Source organism: Lithobates pipiens, unplaced genomic scaffold (assembly GCF_037356315.1).
Source record: "Lithobates pipiens isolate NorthernLeopardFrog02 unplaced genomic scaffold, aLitPip1_a1.2 Scaffold_19, whole genome shotgun sequence".
Taxonomy (NCBI): domain Eukaryota; kingdom Metazoa; phylum Chordata; class Amphibia; order Anura; family Ranidae; genus Lithobates; species Lithobates pipiens.
Window position 1 is genome coordinate 71,399,843 of NW_027507764.1, and position 16,938 is coordinate 71,416,780.

A 16,938-nucleotide genomic window follows, 5' to 3' on the forward strand; every position below is an offset into this window, starting at 1 on the left:
GTTGCTTACATTGACAGTGCTATACAAATACCTGCAATCAATAATAACTAAATAAATATAAAAAATCACCCGATCTCATTTAAATTCACATTCAGATAAGACCTCCCAAACTTGTTAAGCTATAAAAGTCACTTGTGGTTCTATAATGCTGATTTATTAGTATGTGCAAGACAATATAATTAGTGACGATTACAAACAGCATTAGTATGAAAACGTGTAAGCAGCAGGACTTGTGAATGTGAATATTAATAGCTCCAAGAAGGAATTAGTTAAAGCTATACAAAAAGACATTTCCATCAATCATATAAATATAGTTCATGTTACCTTTTATTTTTCTACAGCTTTTTACAGAATGTACAGCTAATTTTTTTTGTATTTAAAGAGTAACTCCACTTTCGTTAAGAAAAAAAAACTCAAAAAAAAAAAAAAAAAAAACATTGATCGATGTATATTGTAAGGATTTTAACAAATATTTTTTCAGATTCTTACCTGTTTCTGCTCTGAAGAAAAAGCTGTTTGTCTTTTGAATACGGATTCTGAACAGAAGTGACTATTTAATTTTAATTAGCAGATGCACTTCCATGGCTCAAATGAGAAAAGTTGCAATGTCAGCATTCCTTCAGAAGCGATTAACCCTTAGGCTGGTTTGACACAGAGCGGACTGCGTGAAAGAGCATCCGCCTGCTCAACAGGGGATCTCCTTGTGGATCCCCGCTGAGCAGGAGATAACAGGTCCATGTCTGTTCCACTATGCAGAGCGGACACGGACACAGCCCCGCTGTTCTCAATGAGATGGTCGGAGGAAAAAGGTCCATTTCCATCCGACTGTCATCTGATCTGATGGATGGATGGGGAATGGATCCCCCAATCATCTGTTTTGGTGGACAGGACCGGATGTCACCGGGTATCTGTCTGCTGACATCCGATCCATAGAGAGTAATGGCTGGTCTGATCAGGTACCAGACCGCCCGTGTAAAACCAGCCTTAGGGAGTATCTCACCAAACATGACATTTCTGTTGTAGAGGATGCCTAAAGTCTGACATATCTCTTGGTGCAGACTTCTGGGAAATTCAGTGACCCAATTACATGAGCAGGACGTTTTGTATACCAACGGTGTACAGAAGGCCCCTAGGCTGCCATATTGAAATTAATTTTACAGAAAATTACAGCACTGCAGATTGAAAGGAAAGGTCATTTCTAAGAAAATTAAAGTGAACCGTCAGTCATTTTTCCATCTATTAAATCCTCTGCCCTTGTTGTTTTAACTTTGGATAGTTTTTTTTTTCTGCAATTAAACACCTTATACAGCCCACTTCCTGTTTCTTGTCTGGTCATTAGCCATGGCTTATGACATCATGCAAAGCTCTCTCTATCTCACTCTCATGAGAGTTTGCCAGGAAGGCATGGGGTGATGAGTCATACGAGGGCCAATGAGAGCTGCAGGGCTGTAGAGCTGGAGGTGTGCCTCTGTGTAAATCCAGGAAGTGAACAGGCAGAGGCTTTAGCTGCCCACAGTTAAAATGGTCGCAGCCAGACTCAGTGGAGGGAGATTTCTGCAGCATATTTGGCAAGTGCAGAATTACAGTATATATAAAATAACATGCAAAGTGGTTGGAGGAAGCTTCAGACTGGCAAAGATGTTTTTATTACAAATTATGTGAGCAGACTGCAGTTCCTCTTTAAATTACAATATGGCTTGTGTAGCAATTGTATTTGCTACCTTCTTTTATTTTTATTTTACTTGCTAATTTTTTTTTACCGTTTAACTTCTCGAAAAGGCCGAGACAAATCCTTCCTTTGTTCACAATTGTAAGCTCTGTCACAGCTGTCCGTTTCTCCTGTGGGGGGATATCCCTTCAATGCTTGTTCCAGAGACATGACAGAATCTCTCCAGGGTAGGTGGAAATCTCATTGACAGCTTTCACCCCAATGGGTGATTTCCCCTAACCTCCTTTTCTTGTGACAGCTGCAAAAAGTCACAATCTTCCTCCATGACAGCTGTCCTACAGAACAGAAAATGAGGGGAAATCCCCCTAGTGGGGACACTTTTAGAAGCACTAACCTTTTTTCCACCCTTTCTTGAAGTTTTAATGGCAGTACCACTTTAAGGACTACCGTAGCTCTTATATACACTCCTAATATATCACTCAATAAAGTTGGGATCAGATGCAATAAATGATAGGGAAGGAGGATCATACAATTTGGTAAATTCTTGTCTCAGCCTACAACTATGACATAAAAATACACAGCATATATTCATGTGTATGTGTTCTTAGATGATGTGTATAAATTAACAGTTCTACCCAAAGTAAACCCTACAAGCAATGAATAGTTTATTTCAGCAGTTTGACAGATTGGGTCTTTTGTAGAGCTCCTCCCCGGATTGGGACCCTCTTGAGGGCGAGATCTGTATCAGCCAAGGGACCTCCTATGAGCTTAGATGGTGTGCTTTCTACAGTCACAACATGGCCACCAGGAACCTGCAAAGGAATAGGCAACAATTGGGACAACATAAATGTTGGAATGAAAGTACCTGTACTCAGGGCTGCTGTTAGAAATCATGGGGTTCAATACAGACAACCTGAAACTGTGCCATACAGTCCCTGCTTCAGTTATGAATGAACACAATGAGTGATCGGTACAGATTACTCATTGTGTTCATTCTGTAAAGGAAGGGGATGATAAATATGATATATTTACCAGATCCTTCCCCCACTCTCAATCTTGAAGGATCCTACTGTGTGCTTGTCGCTACCGGTGAGAAGCAGAAGAGAGAAGCCAGAAGCACTGCAGGGGAAAGGGGGGGGGGGGGGGCACACAGGGCGAAATGTATGATGCATATAGACATGCGCAGAACAAAAAAAATTGTTTTGTTTCAATTTGTTATTTACACAAATTTGTCTTGGTAAATTTGTTTCATTCGTTTTCGGAATTAGCTTTGTTTATTTGTTTTCGAATCAATTCAAATTTTTTGAATTCTAAACTCAGATTGATTTGAAAAGTTTTCAATCAATTTCAAATAGTTTTCAAATTCGAAAAGAGAATAAAATAGAATAAAAAAAATAGAATTGAATAGAAAAGAATATAACAGAAAATAAAAGAATATAATATAATAGACTAAAACAGGACAAAATAGGATAGAAAATAAAAGAACAGAATAGAATAGAATTGAATAGAAAGGAATAGAATATAATAGAAAGATTATTACCATCTTCTGAAATTCGAATAGAATAGAAAATAGAATAAAAAAAAACAATAGAATAGAATAAAAATAATATAACCATTTTTCCAAAATTTAAATAGAATCAATTTGAATAGAATAGAAAGAATAGCGTAGAATAAAATAGAAAATAACAACAGAATAGAATCAATATAACCATCTTTCTATTCTAATCTATTCTTTTCTATTCTATTCAAATTGATGCTATCTGAATTTTGGGAAATGGATATATTCTTTCTATTATAATCTATTCTAATGTTTTTTTAATTACTCTTTTTTTTTTATTTGTTTATTTATTTTATTTTCCATTCTATTATTTTATTTTCTATTCTTATCAAATTTATTCTATTCAAAATTCGAATTTCGGAAGATTAATCTTTTCTAATTTATTCTTTTCTATTCTATTCAAATTTGAATTGATTCTATTTGAGTTTCAAGAAATTATTATATTCTTTCTATTCTATTAAATTCTATTTTTTTTTATTCTATTCTTTTCTAATCTATTATAGTCTGTTCTATTTTTTTCTTATGTATTCAAGTTCAAATGTATTCTATTTGAAATTTGAATTTCAGATGGTTATTATCTATGTTATTCTATTAAATTCTATTTATTTCTATTATATTCTAGTCTATACTGTTCTTTTATTTTCTATTCTGTCTTGTTTTACTCTATTATATTCTATTCTTTTATTTTCTGTTATATTCTTGTCTATTTTTTTCTATTCTATTCCTTTATTTTCTATTCTATTTTATTCTCTTTGGAAATTGGAAAACTATTCGAAAACTTTTCAAATCCAAATTTATTAACCATTCGAATTCGTAAATTATTTGAAAATAATTCAAAATTGTTTTGAATTTGAATTTCGTCCAAATTTTTTTCTAGAAAAACCTACTTTGCCTGGCTGCATATAGAGATCTTTACTCATTAACCCCATATATGAACTACCCCCCAAAAATACCACCCCTCCCAGCAGGTTCCCTGTTCCAGGAGGGTGTTAATTAACAACTAGAAGACCAGCTCACGCAGAGATATTGTGGCACGTTGGCTCTCCTGGGTGGATCGGCGTACCTGTACGTTGGCCCGTTCAAGGAGAATAGTGCGCGGGAACAGTGATCTTAGAAAACTCTTAGAAAACACAGTTAACCCCTTGATTGCCCCTAGTGTTTACCCCTTCCCTGCCACATTTACATTTTTACATTGATCAGTGCATTTTTATAGCACTAATCAATGTAATGTCACTGGTCCCCAAAAAGTGTCATTTGGGGACAGATTTGTCCACTACAATGTTGCAGTCCCGATAAAAATCGCAGCCATTACTAGTAAAAACAATAAAAAATAAATAAAAGTCTCTTAATCTATCTAGTTTGTAGACAATTAACTTTTGAGCAAACCAATCAATATACGCCTTTTGGGTTATTATTTTTTTTTTACCAATAATATGCAGAAGAATATATATCGGCCCAAACTGATGATAAATTCGTTTATATAATATATATATATATTTTTTTATATATATATATGTATTATAGCAGAAAGTAAAAAATATATGTTTTTTTTTAAATTGTCAGTCTTTTTTGTTTATAGCGCAAAAAATAAAAACCGCAGAGGTGATCAAATTCCATCAAAAGAAAGCTTTATTTGTGGGTAAAAAAGGACATCAATTTTGTTTGGGTACAGCATCACATGACCACGCAATTGTCAGTTAAAGCAACGCAGTGCCGTATCGTAAAAAATGGCCTGGTCATTAAGGGGGCAAATCCTTCTGGGGCTGAAGTGGTTACAGTCAGATCACTTTCAGCTGCAGACCTACCTTGAACATTTGCCCTTGTATGGGCATTATTAATTTTACATTTTTTAATTCTCAATGAATATATTGTAACCCAGTTTTTATGAATTCGTAGTAATTTCTTTGTACTCATCTACCTTGTTTATGAATAAACTATACTATTCTGATCCTTGTGTTAGATCACATGCCTTCCATCCTCTTCCTTCCCCTTAGCTTTCTTCGGACCACCTCTGGTCAATCTAGGCAGCGGGACATGCATGATTGTTCTTTACCACTTACCATTCGAAATGACTAATACTTTACACTAATGCCACCTGCACAAGCGCAGGAGAAATACTTTTTGTTAATATTTTCACTTTCAGCTGCAGCAGGCTTCAGAGATCGATTTGATCTCCCCACAGACGACTGAACAGTCAATCATAAACGTTAGAACTAGACAAAGCTTTTCATGCAGCTTTTTCTTACATACCGTAGTATTAAGGTTTGCGATTTGTGTAGAATGGAAGGTTGAATTTTGCGGTCTGGCTTTCGGTCTCGATGATTCAATGGATTTTTCCTGAAGCCGTTTTGCTTTCTAAAACAAAAATATAATCATATTGGCACTAATACACATCCATAAAAAACATTTTTTTTAGCTATAATTATTATTTTTATTTATTTGTTTATTTATTTATTTTTTGGACGAAGGAAGGGAAAGCTTAAAATCCCTGTTGGATCATTTCATAGCTATCTGTGTACCCTTGAGGAGATTTCCCTTTGCAGCAAATAATTTGAGGAAAATCACCTATAATGACAATTTTTACCGGAACATTTGCCCCCATTGGAAGAAAATCTCAAAATTAAGGTACAAAGTGGCGCTTGTTGTGTAGGGGTGGTGCGTGCGTTGTCACAATGCATGGCAGGGTTTAGAAGTTACCCTTAGTTCTTGCTCTAGTGGCATCTTTATAATGTTGGACTACCCTTACTTTCTTCCTTTGTGACTATGGTAACCGGTAAAAAATAGGGTGAGAGGTGAATCCCCCCCTTCCTGATATGTGCCTGCTGTACCATGTACTTGTATGAGAAAGTCTCCTGTTCTCTTTGTGTTGCTCCCTTTGTGTGACATCCCTTGTGTTCCTGACAGTCCCTCTGCTTTCCTACGAAACACTGACCACATTAAAGCGGGGTTCCACCCTAAAGTGGAACTTCCGCTGATCGGAACCCTCCCCCCCTCCCGTGTCACAATTGGCACCTTTCAGGGGGGAGGGGGGTGCAGATACCTGTCAAAGACAGGTATTTACACCCACTTCCGGCCATAGACTCCCACGGGAGTCTATGCCTCTTCCTGTCCCTGCGCGCTGTCTGCTGGGACACACACAGATCCTAGAGACAGCACAGACAATTCCTATTGCGCTGCGCGACTCGCGCATGCACAGTAGGGAACCGGGAAGTGAAGCCGGGAATTTGTAACTTTTTATTTATTTTTTTACCTTTCCTTTCTATTTTAAAATGAGTGGGTTGTTTTACAAGGTCGTTCATATAGTCTAAGTTCCTGCTAACACACACGGAAAAAAAAATAAAAAAAACACATTCTACATGATTATTATTGTTATCCAATCCTGTTTATTTGATATATAGTGTATGTGCATGAAGACAGTAAATTAACATTACCTTTAAGGCCTCATAATTGGATGTCCTGGCCAGGAATTTATCCCACGTTTTCAGGACTATTTCACTTTGTTTGTGGTTGGCTTTTATCTGAAATAAGAAAACCCAATCAAAATTAATTAGAAGTGATGGTGAATTATTTACCCTTGGACCCTGTTTACATCAGCTGAAGGGTCGAGAAGACTGGACATTACATGATGAAAACAATGACCAGTACTGGACTGGCCGGGCAGCTAAAGATCTTTGTGTCTGTACTACAGGTCTGCAATGTCATTTGCAATTTTCATCTAGAAGATGAGGTGGGGGAGGTGGGGGTCTTTCATTTGTAATTTCAGGTACTCTAAAAGCTGTTGATGTGAGTTATCGGCCATGTAGAAAGTACATTGATTTCAGGGTGTTGGCAGACCCATAGACTTGCATTGTGAATTGGAGCAACAAAGCATAAGCATTGTGCAGCACTAAGCAAGGAGGAGAGTATCTGAGTAAATAAGGCATGTACTCAGGAGAAAAAAAAAAAAGGCTTCAGCCGAAAAGCATTAGGATCTGTTGGATTCTACTATTGCTGTAGTGCTAAAATAAACTTTTTCATTAGGAAGCTATCAAGTTGTCGGCTTATGTCTCTTATGGACCTTCAGTGACTGCAAGGGAATCGCTTGCATTCATTTATATACACGCTATTTTGATATCCTCAAAATGTGAGTGTTTTTTATTCGCCTTTTATAATAAAGCAATTTTGTATGACAATATTACGCTATGTTGGATTTCTATCTCTACGGTTTTATGTATGATATCACTACTCCATCTTCTATTGGATAACAACGAGCCTTTGCCAAATTGATGTTGCCGTTTGAGCTGAATGTGTGGACTACCTATATCTATTGGGCCGAGTTCCATATATAAGCCTACATGACTAGGGGTGGCATATGCCTAACTAAGTCCAAGCCTTCGGGTAAGCCTCCTCCAGTTTCACGGTGGTGGTGGTGTTGCATGTGTGAAGAGTACACCTTGGAAGTCTTTACATAATTGGGCACCGAATTTCATCTTTTGGGACTGCATTAGCACTTGCACTTTTTTAAGAATAAGTTGTGATCGATTATACAATTTTTTCACTTCGTGTTTGATTCCAATTTTTGGGCTCAAGGAGCACAAGTGAATTTGTTTCTTATATACATGTTTTTAGATATATATATATGTTTGCACGTATATTTTGAATTTAACATTTTGGTATAGCACTACACATATTTTTTCTTTCCGATTTTCTTTGCTTTTTGTCTAGAGCTGTGTGTGGCTTAATCAAAGTTTGTGTCACAGCGCAGTATACACCAATTCATTTTTCACCATCGTACGTCATCGCATTCTAAATGATTGCACTTTGGTGTGATTGTGTAGGCAAGTCCATTTCGCGGAACTCTGTCGGAAATCCGTCGAAAAGTCCTTAGGAGTTCAGTCCGACGAGAAGTCCGCTCGTGTGTGCGTGCCATTACTGTTGCCATTGTATCATCTCACACCAGTCTGCCCATTCTCCTCTGATATCAACAAGGCATTGTCGTCCACACAACTGCCACTCACTGGATATTTTCTCTTTTTCAGTCTATTCTCTGTAAACCCGAGAGATGGTTGTGCGTTAAGCAGATCAGCAGTTTTTGAAATACTTAAACCAGCCCGTCTGGCAGAAACAACCATGCCAAGTTCAAAGTCACTTAAATTCCCTTTATTCCCCATTCTGATGCTCAGTTTGAACTTCAGCAAGTTGTCTTCACCACGTCTAGATGCCTAAATGCATTGAGTTGCTGCCATGTGATTGGCTGATTAGCAAATTGTGTGACCAAGCTATTGAACAGGTGTACCTAATAAAGTGGCTGGTGAGTGTATATCTCCTTGTTCTGTCTTTGGGACAGGCATGACAAGGCACAGACAATTGGGATGCCAGTTGTGAGCCAGGTGTTCTTACCTCTTAGCAGTAATTATTGGTTGTAATAGCACAAGTTTTTTCTATGCATGAAGGCAAAAAAAACCCTGTTTGCAGCACCCCCCCTCCCCTAGCCCCACTAATACTTACCTGAGCCCCCACCTTGATACAGCGATGTCCATGAGAGCCTTGCTTCTCCAGGTACTTGCACTCTTGACTGGCTTTTGCAAGCAACAAAAGCCATTGGCTCCCGCTGTCAATCACAGACAGTGAGCCAATCAGGAGGTGGCGGGTGGAGCTGCGGTTGCGTGTGTGAATGGACACACAGGAGAGTGCCTTGGGTGCCCCCCCAGAACAAGCTGCTTACTGTGGGGGCACCTAGCAGGAGGGAGGAGATAGGAACACTGGTATGGGATCCAAGAGGAGGAGGATCCAGGCTGCTCTGTGCAAAACCATTGACTAGAGCAGGCGAGTATAAGATGTTTGTTATTTTTTTTTTTTTAAATACTTTAATATCACTTTAATCTTCCTCCTTTGCATTTTTCCTTTTTCTAATGTAAACAGTGGTCCTTTTTTACATTTGAGATTGCAGTGAATGGCCATCACATGACACAGAGCTGCTCCAAACAGCTCTGTGCATTTAGCCTGTGTTCTAATGGCAGAGGGAGCAGAGGCACTGTGCGTGTGTTTGGCGTGTGCACAAACATAAACAAACAAGACTTTATATACAAGCCTGCCAGAGTAACCACTTCCCCCTAGTGGTTGTTTTACTACAATGGCTGGTGTAGGGTTGGTAAACAAAAAAACACACCAATACCTCAAAATATGCATTGACTGAAAACTGATAAAATGTACGCGGGGCAAGAATTAAGCTTTACCTCTGCAAATTTTTGCTGTTCTTCCTGGAGATTCATTTGTTGGTGATTTTCAATCATTTCTGTCTGGTGTGTAGCAACAAGTTTACCAATGTTTTCTGTAGATTTTTCAATGACTTCCAGAGCTTCATAATCAGAGGTTACCGGCTTGATGTCTTCTGCGTTGAGCTCAGCTCTGATCTCGCTCCACACTTCTCCTACCTTAAAATACACAAATAGTAATGAAGACTGAAACTGAAAGAACAATTGACAACTGTAATAAAATAAATAAAAATGTGGATTACTGGGATGGAAATATCAGAATATCATCACAAATTGTGTATGTTATTCTTTTGCTTACTAGCCTGGTCATATCCTTGCCCAATCTGCTCCATCTGCTACAGCATTTTGCTTCCATCTCAGTGCTCTATGTAAATAAAGTCTTCAGAGTCTTCATTAGACTTACGTTTGCCAGCACATTCAGTTAATATAGACTCATTGTAAGGCATTCCCTTGGCTAACTTCTTTGACACTATATTAACCACTACCCAGCCTTGATACATAGCCTTGGGAATTTATTATTGGAATGGAATGATACCCCTTTTCTTGGTTGTCAAGAATTACAGCAGTTAAGATGGCCATTTTGCCTAATGCCTTGTACACACGGGTTGGACATTCCGACAACAAAATCCGTCGGAAAAAATTTTGTCCTAAACTGGTGTTGCATACACACAGTCGCACAAAGTTGTCGGAAAAATACGATTGTTCGGAATGTGATGGCGTTCGTTCGTTACGACGGAACTACGTTGAAGCTAGTAGCCAAAGGGTTTGGTCTCGTAATTTGATCTGAGCATGCGTGGCACTTTGTCCGATCTGAATTCTCTACAAACGATCGGAAAAAGTCTGATCAGATTTTGTTGTCGGAAAATTTGAGATCCTGCTCTCAAATTTTTTCCGTCGGAATTTACAACGGAAAAAGTCCGCTAGAGCCCACACACGATCGGGTTTTCCGACAACATGATCTGATCGGACCTTTTCTGTCGGAAAATCCAAGCGTGTGTACGGGGCATAACTTCTGTATTATTTTTGAGTGCTCCCAGTACAGGTGCCAGATGCTCAATTTCGTTTTGGGTTAAATTTCGACCAAAGATCACCAGACAAATGGCCTCGAACACACGATTGGATTGTTGACAAACAAAACCATGGAATTTTGTCTGAAGGGTGTTGGCTCAAACTTGTCTTGCATACACACGGTAACACAAATGTTGGCCAACAATTACTTAACAATTTACGAAAATTACGTAGTGACGTACTAGACGTACTACGTGTTTTTTCAGCTCTTTAGTGCCACCCTGTGGGCTCCTTCTGCTAATTTCGTGTTAGTAGAAGTTTTGCGAGTGTTGATTCGTGCTTTTTTTCCCCCCACGTTTTTCAACTAGCGCTTTTCAGTTTGCGCTTTTCATTTCATGCTTTTCAGTTCTTTTTGAATGGCTGTTCATCAACCAGACATGTTGCGGAATCGGAGGAGATAACGTGTTAATTATTATTGGCCTTGGAGTTATTGCTTTGATATTATTTTTTTGGGTGAATAATGATTTCATTTGGTATATTTTCTATATTTTTGGATGCATAGAATGCACTTTTTGGTTAAAGAGGAAGTAATCCCCTTCAAACCACTTTGACCTACAGGTAAGCCTAGATTAAGGCTTACCTGTAGGTCCAAGCAATGTCTCCTAAACCTATATGGTTTAGGAGATATTTGCCCGAAAATGGGCACCGCTGTCTACGGCGCATGCGCCGTAGACAGCGGCGCGCAGGCGCACTAAATGCGGTAAGTCCAAGAATGTATTTGCCTAATTTGTCGACTCCCGTGCGCATGCGCGGGAGTGACGTCATCGCGGCTTCGCCGAATGGCAGCGGCGGAGCTGCGAGACGCGACTCCCGTGCGCATGCGCGGGAGTGACGTCATCGCGGCTTCGCCGCTGTCATTGGTCGGAGCTGCGAGACGCCACCAGCAAGATGGATGCGGCGGACTACAGGGATCAGCGGCGACTTCGCTGGCTCCTGTGTCAGGTAAGTGACACATAATGAGCTACTATGCGATGCATAGTAGTCCATTATGCTTTACCTTTGCAGGGAAAAAAAGAGGAAGTAAACCCATCAGGGTTTACTTCCTCTTTAAGTTCTATTGGCAGATAGCATGTCTATTTTTTTTTTAATGCACAATAAAAAAATTGTGGAGAATAATACTTGGCTATGTGTTTTACTTTGAAATTTGTTTGCAATAACTCCATCAGTATTACCAGCAAAGCAGCTTCATTATCATCCCATTAAAGAAGAAGAGAATTGTGCGCTGCATTTGGAGATTTCATAATTTACCACATCACAAATGTTTATTCTCCATTACAAACACTAGTTTACAAGACGGACTGCTTCTGCTTCCGAGCATGCGTGTTTTTACTTTGGACTTTTGTCCAACGGACTTGCGTACACACGATCGGAAAATCCGACAACACACATTTGTTGGTGGAAAATTTGAAAACCTGCCATCCAACATTTGTTGGCGGAAAGTCTGACAATTGTCTGATGGAGCATACACACGGTCAGATTGCCTACCAAGAGTCTGACATCCGGCATTTCCTGTCGGAAAGTCTGATCCTGTGTACAGGTCATTAGAGTTCCTTATGTCACCAACTATTATTAAGCTGACCAAATTTCCAAAATGGCCTCTTTCATGCTCACATATCTATCTTTTAGGTGAGTTTGGAAGCCTATTTAACATCTTCCATTTCTACTCATGCACCATTATGGCTCCCTCTCTCTTACCGTAAGCTTCTCTCCAGCCCTGTTACATCCCACTCTCTTAAAATGAAGTCAAGGGACACTAAGCTCAAAGGGCACAATCGAAAATACACAGCAGATGGGAGCTTGACCTAGTAAAATTTCCAGGAAAATTCCAGCCTGGAACAAAACGTTTCCTACAGTTGTACCCTTCTGGCTTAATGTCCTTTGACTCTGTCATACTATACGGCCTAAAGAAATCTTTTGTTTTTTACATCTTCTTTTACAGCCCACTGATACTCTATGTGACTTTCTGCATTTGAGCATATTTGTAAAATTATCACTCATACCCATATAATTATTTCCAATATTATTCCATTTATCGTTTAATCTTGCTTCCTATCAGCTTCTAAATAGACTTTTGGGAATAAAAATTGGAGTGGCCGATATCTCCAAAGGACTTAAATTACATATTAACCTATATATGACATTTGAAAAAACGGGTATTTTAGATTTAGAAATTTTGGGACCTGTGGATCACAAATTATTTACCAGTAGATTTTGGCCGCATCCTTACAGCCAAAGCTCAGTTTCTTTCTGCACTCCTGTAATCTGTTTAAGCCGACAGTGGACTGAAGCTTGCTGTCGGCTGATGTCACAGAGTTGGTCCTGGCTGGGGAAAGATCATGACCGTATGGTTGGGATCCACCCAGGAGCCTGGATGGCACCTGGCTCAGCCTCTCAGCCAGCCACTGAGAGCTTAAGCAAGCCACTCTTTCCCCCTCCACAGTCCAGCGCTCCAGTGGGTGCTGGGGGCAGAGCAGACAGAGATGGCTGACAGTCTCCAGCTCTTTGCTCAGAGCGGCAGGGAGAACTGAGCGATCAGCAGTGTCTGAGTACACAGTTCTCATCCTTAGAGACGACGGGGCATAGATAAATCATTGCATCGATGTTGCATCCACCTAGGTAAGTATGATTTTAAAAAATAAAAAATAAATAAAAAAACAACAAACCCATACTTCTCTTTTAACCCCTTTCGTGCTGAAGAATAAAATAAATGTAAAACAAATGTTAAAGTGGAAGTAAACGCCCCTATCGTTTTCAGCCAAGGAAGCTGCCATCTTTGCCTCTGTTTAATCTTCAACTGCTATGGTGCTGCACATGTGATTCGTTATGACACCAGCCATTGGATGGTTTGATAGTTTGGCTGAGAGCACAACCAATGTGCAGTTAGCATTCCCGGCATGCCTTTTTTTAAAACTGTTTAAATCGATGGGTTTACTTCCACTTTAATGCTTAAGCAGAATTTTGCAACTTGTTAGTAAACTACTAATTGGTGTTAGTAAAACCATATATATCACCACAACTACGTTGTGCATCCATGTGGATTATACCTTGTTTTTTTCAGGACAAATTAGGCTTTCATTTGATCTGTAAATGGTAATGGATATCTCCTAATTGATATTTTTTTAATCAAAACAAAAACTGGGCCAAATTAGTAAAAGCAAATGGTTTTAAATTTAGCTGTATATTTATTGTTACTACTATAACCTACCACCAAACAACAATTGAAAATAAATTCTCCTGCTCCCGATGATCGCAGTGATACTGCATATGTGTATGTTATTTGTTCTTTGTACCTGTAGTACAGCTCAGAAACAATAGGGCACATTTGGCTAACTGACACTGATACTACACTTTAAATCCTGCCCAAAATATACTGACCATTACCTTTGACCATTACTTAAACCAAACACTAACCCTATTACCCTAGATATTTTTTCTTAATTTTTTTAAGATTTATTTGTTTTTTTTTATTTATTTTTTTACACACAGTTGTTTATTTTTCTCTCAGCAAGGAGAGTTCCGGGTCCCACTCCCAGTGAGACCCTGATTTGTGTGCTGAAAGCATGCTGTGCTGCATGCTCCCAGCATGAAGACAGATACACATATATGTGGCTCCATGGAAAAAAGCCCAGCCCAACGAGACCGAATATATGTGTACTGACGGTGTAAAGGGGTTAAGCTTTCCTGATTGGATGCTAATATTTGATTCATACCCCAGTGAGTATCTGTTACTTCCTTCCTCCCCTTCCCTTTTATTTTCTTAAGAAGACATAGTGCTCTGTCAATTGGAGGAGGAATAGTGCCCCCTAATTGGTGTCAGTGAACAGAATAGTGCCAGTGGAAGGAATAGTGTCCCATTGTTGGTGTTAGTGAAAGGAAAAGTGCCCCATCATTGATGGCTTTGGAAGGAATAGTGCTCCATAACTGGTGTCAGTGAAAGGAATAGTGCCCCATTGTTGATGGCTTTGGAAGGAACAGTGCTCCATAATTGGTGTTAGTAAAAGGAATAGTGCTCCATCGTTGATGCCTTTGAATGAATGGTGCCCCATTGTTGGTGTTAGTGGAAAAAAAAAGTGCCCCATCGTTGGTGTCAGTGGAAAAAATAGTGCCCATTCGTTGGTGTCAGTGGAAGGAATAGTGCCTCATTGTTGGTATCAGTGGGAAGAATAGTGTTCCCATGTTTATATCAGTGGAAGGAAGTATGACCCATTGTTGGTGTCAGTGGAAGGAAAAGGCCCTTGGTTGGTGTCAATGGAAATAATGGTGCCTCATTTTTGGCGTCAGTAAAAGGAATAATGCCTTGTATTAATTAAGAAGGAATAATGCCCCAAGGGTCGGATAAAGGCAGGCAAAGGGCCGCAGTTTGGAGACCACCGTTAAAGGACTACCAAAGTGTGCCCGATTAATGGGTATCTCTAGCCAACACATGTTTCAGGTTTTCTATAGTGAAAGATTAGAACCCTAGTCAAGTTTTTATTGCTTGTATTGCGGTAAAGGTGAGGAGCACTGGGCTATTAGGTAATGTTTGCCATTTATACAAATGTTGAAATACAATATTAAACTGCCACTTACTTTAAAATCAAGATATCTGCTTATTACACTCAGAGTGACATAATCCAGTGCAGATAAACCAGGCAAATTTTCAAAACCTAAAAGGGATAAGATTTTCAAATTATATAGAGTAAAATAAAGATTTTGGCAAACAATTTCTGCATATGGGAGGGGCGCCATCTGGATTACGGAGTTCTGAATAGACTCTGCAGGCTTAGATCACTATACCCTGTTACTTTGGTGGTCAATGTAATGCCTCCTGCTAAGTGACATTGGGATCAGAAATATGCAGGCAGTATCAGGAAGAAAATCAATTCACCACTGCTCATAATTCAAGGCACACCTTACCTTCTCTGGTGGAACCCCAGAGTTTCACAAGCCTGATAAAGAAAGGCTGCACAACATAATATACTGTGTGCTGTTACATGGAGGCGACGGCTCTTACCTAGCCTGGAAAAGACTGAATAGATTTTGGCTCTGATATTTTCAGCCACTTCCATAATGGCAACACTAAAGCAGTTGGCTGGCATTGGCACGACTTGCTGCTCTTCCTGGAACTGACCAACCAGGGGTCTCTCTGCATCTGTAAATACAGAATAATTCAATTAAATTAGTACATTACATGAATCTGAAGTAGTAATATGTATATTAATCCTTGCACAAAGTAGTGGTTATTTAGGAATGCTGCAACTTAATCCTGAATACAGGAACCAACAAAACACTGTAAATAAAAAGTTTGCTGTCCCTATAAGTGTAAACCAATTACCAAATCAGTGCATATAATTAGAGTATAACACATCAGTGCATAGGATTAAGAAAAATACATGTAAAAAGTCAATGAAAACCAAAATAAATTCATACAAATCATTAACAGATTATATATATATATAATACATCCACAAATCACATATTCAAAGAGTCCATACCAATAAATTCATAATTCGGCATAAAGTGTCCATGTGCCTTCAAAGTGCTCAAAAAATGTAAAGGTGCTCCAGGGCAGAAAAGGTGCTCCTCAAAAAAAGTATATGGCCTCTTACCGGAAAGGGGAGATCTTAAATTATAGAGATCAAAATGCGCTAAATCTTTCCAGGTTGGCTGACGCTCTCACTAGCAAACATCTGGGTAGCGCAGTGACCCCATCAGTAAGATACAGCTAAGGTGTCTCCATAACAAGAATACGCACCTTGCTTCATACTCCACACCCAGGTCTCCAGTAACCATATATGTTAAGCACAGAAAAAGGAGAAGCCACATATTGTAATATTGCAAAGGAATTATCGTTTAATATAAGATGGAATGCATTATCATTTTTCCTGTAACTACAACAGTATTTCTATCACGGGGGATAAAAATAGGCATCAACATGTAGCTGCAGGTGTCAAAATGGTATAAACACTTCAATCCGAGGACATCATATGATGCTCAACCAAGGAGAAGTGGTTAAGTGACTGTAATGTTTTTGTATTTAATAAATTATAATTTTTTTAGGATTTATTTAATAAATTATTATTTTTTTAGGTAACACTTATTGATGGCAAAAAATTGTGTGCTGAGATATCTGGCACCGAAAGTCCTGCAGCAGAAACAACCAAACTGATTTAATTTACGGTATATACTCGAGTATAAGCCGACCTGAATTTAAGCCGAGGCATCTAATTTTACCACATAAAACTGGGAACATGTATTGACTTGAGTATAAGCCTTGGGTGAGAAATGCAGCAGCGACTGGTAAATTTTCAGGATGCGGTGTGGCACGGACAACACAGAGGCTGCCGGCGTCACTGTGCCCATCAATGCAGCCTCAATGGCCAACACTGCAGCCTCACCATGCCTATCAT

At 39.0% G+C, this 16,938-nt stretch overlaps 1 protein-coding gene across 2 annotated transcripts in view; it reads right to left on the bottom strand.

The window, feature by feature from the left end:
* Window positions 1-309: 309 nt before the first annotated feature.
* CFAP69 (cilia and flagella associated protein 69) overlaps window positions 310-16,938 on the bottom strand; it is a 96,047-nt gene continuing 79,418 nt past the window's right edge. For both annotated transcript variants that reach the window (XM_077490883.1, XM_077490884.1), the window contains exons 18-23: window positions 15,543-15,680; window positions 15,119-15,195; window positions 9,443-9,640; window positions 6,659-6,745; window positions 5,478-5,582; window positions 310-2,481 (exon numbers count right to left, since the gene is read on the bottom strand). In XM_077490883.1, coding sequence (XP_077347009.1) covers window positions 2,335-2,481; window positions 5,478-5,582; window positions 6,659-6,745; window positions 9,443-9,640; window positions 15,119-15,195; window positions 15,543-15,680 — 752 coding nt within the window. In that variant the 3' untranslated portion in view covers window positions 310-2,334. The remainder of the gene's footprint in view (window positions 2,482-5,477; window positions 5,583-6,658; window positions 6,746-9,442; window positions 9,641-15,118; window positions 15,196-15,542; window positions 15,681-16,938) is intronic.